Source organism: Lissotriton vulgaris, chromosome 6 (genome assembly GCF_964263255.1).
Source record: "Lissotriton vulgaris chromosome 6, aLisVul1.2, whole genome shotgun sequence".
Lineage (NCBI taxonomy): Eukaryota > Metazoa > Chordata > Amphibia > Caudata > Salamandridae > Lissotriton > Lissotriton vulgaris.
The window spans coordinates 1,603,341,950-1,603,352,654 of record NC_141694.1 but is presented as its reverse complement, the minus strand read 5'-3'; the positions used below and the strand labels follow the sequence as shown (position 1 = coordinate 1,603,352,654).

General features: G+C 44.2%; 1 protein-coding gene across 2 annotated transcripts; it reads right to left on the bottom strand.

The window, feature by feature from the left end:
• Positions 1-817: 817 nt before the first annotated feature.
• On the bottom strand, positions 818-9,301 carry LOC147709192 (uncharacterized). Of its 2 annotated transcripts, XM_086927772.1 has the most exons (4): positions 8,937-9,301; positions 2,761-2,832; positions 2,447-2,652; positions 818-1,111 (listed from the first exon to the last, which is right to left on the bottom strand). In XM_086927772.1, the coding sequence occupies exons 1-4, from the start codon at positions 9,030-9,032 to the stop codon at positions 976-978; spliced, it is 510 nt and encodes a 169-aa protein (XP_086783898.1). In that variant the 5' UTR covers positions 9,033-9,301; the 3' UTR covers positions 818-975. The 2 variants fall into 2 exon arrangements, with proteins under 2 accessions (XP_086783898.1, XP_086783899.1); XM_086927773.1 differs by lacking the exon at positions 2,761-2,832 and having other exon boundaries at positions 2,447-2,650; positions 8,937-9,291.
• Positions 9,302-10,705: the final 1,404 nt, after the last annotated feature.

Here is a 10,705-nt window from a genome sequence, read left to right as displayed (position 1 = left end):
TACAAACTGACAACATCAGGATGAGTGAGAATGACTCCTGGATGGGCTCTAGACAATTTAAGGATAACTGATGATTATCCCTGGATGATTCTATAACCGCTTCAGGATGGAAGTCAATTACTCTGGTACTTAGGTTTTGTAATGGAAGGGTACCCTTCCATAACCCAAAAAATACTATGTGTACACAAAAGTGAAACTTTTCCCATGTCGGATGTGTTGAAAAACACTGAAAACGCTCCTATTTCCTAAATAAACTCCATGTCTATCATGTCCCCTCCCTCTTCCCTGCCCTCTCCTCTGGATAAATCAAACATTATAGCGCGGGGATGCCTTCGGGTCACCAGGCGCTCTACAAATCGTTAAATAAATAAATAAATATTGTACCAAATACCAATTTGCTCTTGTTTGCAAATCCCGAAAATTTTGAATCAGGTCTGCATTATAAACTCAAGCAAACCAGACACAAAACGTCTCTAAATCTGGTCCTAATACTCAGATTATTTGTCCTGCATTGGAAAGATTACTTTTTAAACTCTAAAGTGAGAGGTAGACACTTGTATAAAATACAAGTTGCTATTTTTGGCTATGTTTGTGCTGCAGAAATACCACAAGCACCTTTATATAAAAGAAGTGGCCTGCAGCAATGTTATACCTTTGCATTCAGATCAGCTTAACATGTGCCACTACTCCCATACTCCTGACTCACTGGGATTTGCCTTCTTTAGAGGTACAGAGCATTATCGGACGCTGTTTGACATGGTGACCATTTGCAAAACACTAACCAAAATAGTGGTAAAGGAAAAACATTATCAAAAGGGAGGTTTCAATGTAATTTTATTTATCTAAAGCACATATTTGGCCCCACAGGGGCCAGGATACCAAACAAGAGAAAACATCCAGAAAAAAAATAAGATCCGGGGAAGAAAGGCCAGACTAATGCAACAATAACAAATAGCTCAACGAAAACCAGCAACTTCATGGCTTGATTCTAGATGCAGAGATTTTCTTAATCCTCTTCTGGCATTGCAAATTTTTATAGCCAGCTTCCTTCTCATACTTCTGTTGTCCAGTGATGACCAGCCGTTGGCACTGCACACAGACTTCATAAACTCTGGGAAAACAAAATAACATACATCAGTATCATGTTCCCACCATTATTTATGGTTTTTAATACGGCTGGGCTGCCTATCAAAAGTTCCAATTCCATTATTTCATACAGTCTGCCAGATGAGATATGGTTAGGGTTACATGGTTCCTAAGTGAAACATTAAGGCCACTTGGTCAAAGTTTGGCACAGCTTAGAGCAAAGCATTGATGAAGAGGGGGCCAGAAGCTGAAGAAAAAAAAAAGTTCCCTTATGAACTATGAGCCCCTGGTCCACAATGACAGTTCTAGCCCTAGGTAGCAGTGTGTCTTCTCTGGCTCTTTCACCCTTTTGAAATGCTGGGGTACTTGATAAAGACTGTACAAATGTAGATGCATTAAAACAAGCATGGGCAATAGTCCTGTTCACTAGACGCGGGCAAGCTTCCTCTGCAAACAGAAAGTAATCAGTGCCAGATTTCTTTACAAAACCATCATTGAGGCATCCAGGGTGAGTCTGAACTGTACTTGCAATTATCATATTTGGAAAACAGTTGTCTAAGAAACTAGCATAGTGACCAGAAATCAAAAAAGGAGCTTACTACCAAGTGTTAGGACCAGGACCAACTGATCTAATTATTAGGGAGTTGATCCAGTCTAAATAAAAGCTGCGAGCACAGTATATTTTGTAAGTGCAGTTTGCTATCACTCATTCATCCAGTTTGAGAACCTCACACCTGGACCTACAGATTTACAAATGAAATCCCAACTCAAGGCTTTGCGCCAGATTTGCATGCCATTTGTAGCACAAGATCAGCACAAACTGTTAAGAAATTACAAGGCACCCCCATTGCTCTTATTGTTCCTTTGCAGACAGCTGTTAAGCAATGATGGAGTCATCGTTCAGTTATGATACAACCTCACATATGCAAACATACAACACAATGTATAATGAATTGTCACAATCCCAGCTCGACTGAATGTTAATTGCCTTACTGCAAATATTAAATCATTTCAAATTTGTTGAACAAGGATCCACGCTACATCCTCCTTCCAGCATCTAAAAGAAGTAATTCTGAAGTTTGCCATAATCAATTACAGAAAACCTGGTTTACAAAAAACAAGGCCCTAAACACACACCATCAGTGGCATTAGATAGAACAAGGCTCAGGCACAGAGCTCCATACTCAGACTCAAGGACAGCAGGGTAGGGGCATTGTCAGTCGCACCCTCTCCATTTGCAGACAGGGAGCGGGGTGGAGTGAAGTGTGAATAAATTGGGAAGTCCGGGACAAGAATGTGCTTTGCATAAGTCACAGCTCTGCCTAGCATTTCCTGCACTCCCTGTGTGTTGTTGACTTACTTGTTCGGGTCCTGTTGTCCTGCAGTCAGGAATTTGTGGATCCTTGATTGGACACCTCTGACATGTTCCAGCCCTGACACGCGGGTCTTCCTCTCCCAGGTCGTTGATATCTTCTTCCGGGTTCCTTCGCCTCTGTGTTCCCTCGCCAGAGGTACATGCTTGTGTAGCTGTTTCTTCGCACCAGAGTTTCTTCGGCCTCTCGTCCTGTACAGAATACAATGAGAGAAGAAAGATATATTTAACCAAAGAATCCTCGTCTATCTGGTATATGGTAGGATGATGGTATACATATTTAGAAGAACATTGGTACTTATCTGATTTATCTGATCCAAGTAGAGTGGAGAAATGGTTATTCTTTTGTTTCTCCTTTTTAACACAGGCTGGCTCTAAAGAGAAAATAGATATGTTTGTTTCCTGATTTCTTAAGGAGAGCGAAGGAGGGAGAGAGAGAGAGCGCAGGAGAGAGAGAACGAGAGAGAGCGCGAGCGAAAGAGAGAACGAGAGAGAGAGAGAGGGCGAAGGAGAGAGAGGGCGAAGGAGAGAGGGGGCGAAGGAGAGAGGCAAGTGACAGAGGATGCATTAAAGACGTTGATATGATGGGTAAATTATGTGTGGTAGTGGGCAGACGGGGTATCAAATGGAAAGTCATCCAGCAAGCATAAATGAGTGACTGTGGCAAGTAAGGGTGAAAAATCAACTGGTGAGAAAAAGCCTACATCGGAAAAAGGGATAAGCAGACTTATTTGTGCCTTGGCACCGTGCTCCTCAGTGAGCAGCGCTGTAATGACACAAGGGGTCCTTTTCTCCTTCTGATGCACACGGCTTTGTTATTGGAATGTGGATTCATGGTATGGCAATGCCTTGGATCAAGGAGGGCGTGAAATTAACAGTTGAAATGACACACTAAGGTGAAGTTACATAACGAAGAAGTTTAAATGAAGGAATAATGTTTGTATATAGTGTGGAGCAATAACGTAATGAAACTTGAGGTGAGACCCCTGCAGATCACATTGAGAGGCTGCCCTCCAGACTTTCTCAGGAGCTCTGAGGCCACGTTACTGTGCTGAGCAGCTCCCTGGAGTTCGGGACCCCCTGTACTCCAGAGGCCTTTGTTATGCCACTGGTGTAGAGTCTTTCGAAATGTGGAAACTGCACCAAATCATGTAGCTAGTTACAACCTACAACAGAGATGGCGGCAAAGGCTTTTCTTCTCTTACAGGTTACATTGTATCTCATGAATGCATAAGGCCTCATCAATATTAATGAGGGAAGAGCCAATTGTATGTTGCTCCAGTACTCTTCTGTTGCTGGAAGGCACATGAAAACTTTTTATAATGCTCGTGAAATTTCCAAATTTCGGGTTATATGGCATTTGCTACATCCTATCCATTTTTGTGGCTACAAAATCTCGCAGTTTATACTGACTGAAGCAGAAAACGTCTCGTAGGAGACATTTTCTTGTGTGCAGCTCGAGTGTATCTCATGACTTTTGAACGTGAGCTATGCCCACCCACACATTCAATTTTCATGCAAGATACCAACATAAGTGGATTTCATTAAATTTCATATAATTTTAACTAATTTTCAGAAGGCATACATTTTCACGTTTGCATAGGCCTTATTCTAGAGACCTGGCGAAAGCCAGATAACGGAAGTACGTGCCAGCAGTTCCTGAATTTAGTGCCGAGAACTGACTAGCATCTTTGGCAGGAGGAAAGTCTTTTGTCAACTGCAGTGGCTGTACCCTAGCAAATATTCACTTTTGAACCGCGACTTCGCCTGCTAAAAGGTGCTCATTTGTTTTAACTTGTGTTATCAATTTTATCACACACTCTAATACCACAAGCCGCGTTTCTACTACATCTCTACTTATACCGATTTGGCCAGAGTCTGTCGTTTCCGCTCTATCGGTATTAGGGGCCATTTTGTTGGCCTTAGTATAGTAGGAGCCTGCAGCCTTCTCAACAGAAATCTGATTGGCAGAAGCGAGGCCTGCATCTCACAGGAGAAGGGAGTGGGTTCTGTGCAAGTCATCCTTCCTATGTTGACGCTCCACCTCCCTGTGTTTTACTGTTCAGAACATATTCTTCGTTTGCACATTTGCTTTATGCAAATAAGCTGCAAATAATGTTAAATGCTTTCAGGCATCCATATAGGAAACAACCGATGTTGTATATCTCTGTACTAAAAGTCATGGGAAATAAAATTAAATGAATATGCGACCAGTGTTTCATCAAGTTTGCTTTGCTTGTTCGTGCGTGAGGCTGGTATGATGTGATGTTTTGGTTTCCCCCTGGCAGTTTTAGAGGGAACTGTCCCAGATTATCACAAGACCTTATGCTGTACTTCGTGTCCCTATCTCTCTTGAAGAATCTCATGTGCTTGTGACACGGATACATTTTAGATGAAATGCAGAATGTCACATGATTTAGAAGAAATCATCTCAACATTGTACCCAGCGTTAATTTCCGAACTAACACTAAGCGAAAACTTTAGCTACCTAATACACGGGCAGTAATTTATTTTTCCTTACGGTGAAGAACTTGCTGTAAAACATTTTTTAGGCTTTTTGCAATTTTCCACAACTTACACAGGCACGCACTACCACACATACACAAAATACACATGCTCAAACACAAAAGGTGCATAAACAAGCAGGCATGCTGATACAGACCAGTGGCGTCACTAGGGTTGGTGTCACCCAGTGCGGTAACTCATGGTGTCACCCCCTCACGACTAACCCCATTCCTTGCACAGACCGCAAGGTCCGGAAAAACATATTCTGATTGAAAATATCAGCAATGTTGCAATAACTTGTCTCACTGCCGAAGTCTTTTGGTGCCAGCTTTATTTCATGTTTATGTACATGCAAGGCCGAGATCCCTGTTTATCACTGCATGTTCATGAGATTTTTCTAAGGCCAGAATGAACTTCACTCACAGCAACAGATTTGTCAGGTGCACAGTGCAAAGACCGGGTGGGTGTAAATTAATCAATGTAGCTATACCTGATGTTTAATGTCACTTTGATATTTTTCTGGAAGTGGAACTTTACACAAAGTCACAGCAGTACCCTTAGACTAGAGGGTACCCTTAGACTGACTGTCGATGGACCTTCTCCGAGTCCGCCAGACCCGCTCCGTGACTCACGGACACCTGATTAAAAAATCCAGGAATCGGAGCGACCAGGACAGGTCGAAGCAATATTAGTAATCTGTGCACCATTGTGCAGAACTAGGTGCTTCGTCATTTTGTTGTGCAGCACGCGCCTTCCCCCGTGCTGCAGGAAACGGACTGGAATTCAAAGGCAAGACACCCTTGTAGGATTTCCACCTTTCCCAGAGAGAAATGCAGGCCACCAGCTCATGTTTTAAGAATCTGCAAAAGCCCGCACCCACGACACACTATGCTATGATCATCAGGGAAACTTTGTAACCCATTTAAAGTGTTTTTGTTCTAACATTTACTGGTTAAAATGCACTCTTAAGGTGAAAAATACCCCTTGAGGGAGCATATTGTTTTTTTTGGGAGGGGTGTACTGGCCACCCTAGGACGAGGAGCACCTACACATTACTCCTGCAGCTCAGACACTTCTGTGATCTTGGGGCAGAACTTCTGTGTTTGAAGGTCAGATAATTCAACTACAATTGGTTAGGGTTTAGCTTTTTTCTCTGCAAGTGGCAGCACGGAAAACTCGGAATGATTGACTGACAGAAAGAGCCCGACACCTATGACGCTCTATTAGGGTGGATCTATAAGGGTGGCTCTGTGCCTGACTGAGTACTCAGAGTCCGATCAGGAGTTGGGGGCCGGCACAGACCTGGCCATTAACAAGGTTTTGTCACTCACACTTGGTGTTACCTCATGGAGCTGGGTCCACCAGACGCACAGGGGATTGTAAGACCACCTGCAGGCATGGTTGATATCCAGAGGGCACACCCACACCCTCCAGCAGCCATAGAACTTGGCCGCCGTTCCAACACCCTCCTCACATCATGACCCTCACACAGTGACCTGCATGTGAACCCCAGACCTTTCCTCACTGCTCAAATGTATCACTTTTCTCAAAGCAGATGCTAAATGTGAGCATAATTTCCCTGGAATTGTGAAAATCATGCACTTTTTTACCCACTTTTCTCAGGTTTTAAGATTATTTACTGAAAAAAATTGTATTTGCGTGGTGCAACAGTGCTATTACTAGTCTGAATCAGTGAGTCGGGCCCATTAATTTAGGGAATCCTTGTACTGTGCAGCTTGAAATTGGCCTCTAAGTGGAAGAGAAAAGATGGAGAGGAAGTTTTAAAAAAAAGCATAGGATAGAAGATCTGTTGCCTATGTAGACTAAGGGTGAGGTCAAACATATATAAAGTCCTATGTTTTATAAATCCCTGATTACAACGCACTGGGGGGCATATTTACAAGCCCCTTTTGCCACCGTAGCGTCACTTTTTTGATACTCCAGTGACGTTCCCATGCTCCATTTCCCATATTTACAAGATGGTGCTAAGCCACTTAATGTGGCTTAACTCCACCTTGTAAATATACCGCTTTCTGCCACAGTCCTTTGCAGCCAAGGGGCGGTCAATGGGTGTTGCTGTGGGCCTTCCACTGCAACACCCATTGCTTTTTGACGCTGCCCAGATTTACAAAGCCGGTGCAGAGCAAAAACTAAGACCAGGTTATTCCTGGTCTTCAAATGGTGACACAACAAGAAATTATCTATTTCTCCTCATTGTTTGCTCTTTCTATGTGTGCTGCAGCCCACATAGAAACAGCAAATTGCCATTATTGATTGTTTATGTGCAGGAAAGTGTCCCTTCCTGCACATAAACAATAGCCCCTGCAGCGCAGGCACCCTTGCAACTTGGCTGCAAGGGGCCTGTACTGGCGCTAGGCAGCTTTTTTTGCGCCAGCCCTAGGAGAAACACAGGGGTGCTCCGTATTTTTGTAAATACTGCGCATCCCTGCAGTTAGAAAATGTCGGAGCGCAGCGCTGCCAAATTTGACATAGCACCACGCGCTGGCATTTTCTCCTACATAGGCCCCCGATGTCAAATAAATGTCCAGAGCTACTGACTTTGGAGCTAGGGAACCAGGATCAAGTCTTGGCTTCAGCACAACATCATGTGACTCTTGGCAATCACTTAATCTCCCTGCGCCTACAAAATATGAATGTGCCCTTATATAATGTAACTGATGCTCATGTAAAGCACTCCAATACCATCGGGTCGAGTTGGCGCTATATAAAACTGCAAAAAAATAGAATAACTTCCCATCTAGTATTTTTTATTTATTTGGCACATTTGTAGAGCGCTCTGTTACCCGGAGGTGTCCTGGCGCTGGTATTAAAATCAATGCCAACGCTGAATTAAATGCTACTTTAGTGTTCAAAGGATTACTGTACTTTCAAGTAACAATGCAATACTTTGGGAATCACACCAAAAACCACCAAGACAAAAATACTTTCAGGCAGCAATGAAGAGAGTAAACCGTCGGACATAACTTGAATCTTTTCTCCATAAAAGAACACAGAAGGAATTGGGCCAACTATTTGCATGAAGCATATCATTGCGCACTTTGCACTTATTATCAGGAGACAGCCATTCCCTGTGTATGATGTTGCACTGGAGCAAAAGAAGGGAACAGAAACTATGAAAACGATTTAAAAAGAGGAACCTGCACGAGTAAGAACGCAGTGAATTATTGTTTAAACACAGAATGCATCTCGGATGGTGATTAATTATAAGAGACTTTTAAGCGCACAGCTGACAGAGAAAGGAGTCTCCCCTCCGCCGCGCGCCCCTCTCAACTCCGCCGCACGCCCCGCCCCCGCCCCCCATGGTTGGGTCCTCTAGATTTATCAAATTTACTACATAACCTGTTTGGGTTATTTTCAAAAACATCGCAGCAGCGCCAACAAAGGCTGTGCGTGATAATTAATACCAATAGAAACTCCCTGCAAAATTAACCTTCACAAAGTCTGCCTTGACACGAAACACCCACACGTCGGTGTCACCCCTTGTGACTGGTGTCACCCGGTGCGGTCCGCAACCCCCTAGTGACGCCACTGATACAGACAAACATCAAACACACACGCAATCACGCACGCACACACAGTGCAACGCATTCATTACACTAACACGAAGCACACACCTTTATCTTAGTGGGCCACCCGGTCACCGGTCAGGCGTACACCCTCAGCTTGGAAAAGTGTGCAGCCATCGCATCGGGTGCCACATCAACCAAAGAAATTGTCCTTTTTTCTGGAGCTGCGTCTGGCCCACTTATTGAAAACTCGTGCTTTCCGAAAAATGAGGAAGCTCGTCTGGGACGGAATCTGAGCAGCTGGGACCGAGAGCGGAGGACTGCGGCTCTTTTTTAAGGAAGGCAGCTGCGCTAGAATCGGGGGGCTGACCCAGGATATGGGCGCGTGCAGATCCGTGGAGCTTGCCCCGATGGACTAACATCTACCTAGCAGCTGCAGCACTTACCGGAGTATACACGCTGGAATCGATGAACTTGTGATGCTTTGGAAGTGTAGTTGGAAAAATAAAGACTGATCCCGATCCAACGTCCATTATGGCCATTGCCCTCACGGTATTCGTTCTTGCCGCAGACCAATAACGTCACTTCCGGCGCTCCCGGATGTGCGTAGGCTTTTGCACGAGGAATCCACCGGCTTCAGGATCAGGATATGCAAGAGTGAGAGAGAGCTGCTCTCCATTGGCATTGTGTTCGAGGCAGCTGTGCTTTTTACAAATGTATTTTAGTATTGTGATGGAGTGAATTCGGCAGTCCCAAGGACTTCTACAAATTAGCTTGTTTTCCTTTGCAAGACCATTCCTCTTTAGGGCCATGAGCAGGTCTGTCCGCAGTTGTCTAATAAGTCTAACAATCGGATTCCATGGAAATACTCTATGAAGGAAGTGCAGCCTGGGTGTACAGAAAGTATCATGTGCAATCACAGCAGCGCCTCCCGGCATTCTTCATTCATAAACAGTTTTGGGGTTTGTAGGGCTTTTGGATTTTAGGGCGTACAGGGTCATTTTAGGGTTGAGGGCGGGTTTGTGTTTTGGGGGGCCAGGTGTAATTTAAGGGTTTAGAGCATGTTTGGGTTTGGGGTGCCAGGGTTAATTTTAGGGTTTAGAGTGTGTTTGGGTTTTAGGGTACAAGGGTTAATATTAGGGTTTAGGGTGTGGTTGGGTTAGCGTGCAAGGGTTAATTTGGGGGTTCATGGTGTGTTTGGGTTTTGGGGTGCCAGGGTTAAGTTTAGGGTTTAGGGTGTGTTTGGGTTTTAGGGTACAAGGGTTAATATTAGGGTTTTGGGTGTGTTTGGGTTTGGTGTGCAAAGGTTAATTTGGGGGTTCAGGGTGTGTTTGGGTTTTAGGGTGCAAGGGTTAATTTGGGGGTTCAGGGTGTGGTTGGGTTTTGGGGTGCCATGGTTAATTTTAGGGTTTAGGGTGTTTTGGGGTTTTGGGGTGCCATGGTTAATTTTAGGATGTTTGAGTTTTAGGGTACAAGGGTTAATATTAGGGTTTAGGGTGTGTTTGGGGTTGGTGTGCAAGGGTTAATTTGGCGGTTCAGGGTGTATTTGGGTTTTGGGGTGCAAGGGTTAATTTGGGGGTTCAGGGTGTGTTTGGGTTTTGGGGTGCCATGGTTAATTTTAGGGTTTAGGGTGTGTTTGGGTTTGGGGTGCAAGGGTTAATTTGGGAGTTCAGGGTGTGTTTGGGTTTTGGGGTGCCATGGTTAATTGTAGGGTTTAGGGTGTGTTTGGGTTTTGGGGTGCCATGGTTAATTTTAGGGTTTAGGGTGTTTGGGTTTTGGGGTGCCAGGGTTAATTTTAGGGTTTAGGGTGTGTTTGGGTTTTAGGGTACAAGGGTTAATATTAGGGTTTAGGGTGTGTTTGGGTTTGGTGTGCAAGGGTTAATTTGGGGGTTCAGGGTGTGTTTGGGTTTTGGGGTGCAAGGGTTAATTTGGGGGTTCAGGGTGTGTTTGGGTTTTGGGGTGCCATGGTTAATTTTAGGGTTTAGGGTGTGTTTGGGTTTTGGGGTGCAAGGGTTAATTTGGGGGTTCAGGGTGTGTTTGGGTTTTGGGGTGCCATGGTTAATTTTAGCGTTTAGGGTGTGTTTGGGTTTGGTGAGGGGGTAGTATTACAAAGCGTATGACACCTTACACAACATGTTTTGATAAAGCCAAACCAAAGTTAGCAATGACCGCGAGGATCATAATGCACTTAAAAGTATATGGTATGGCTATATCA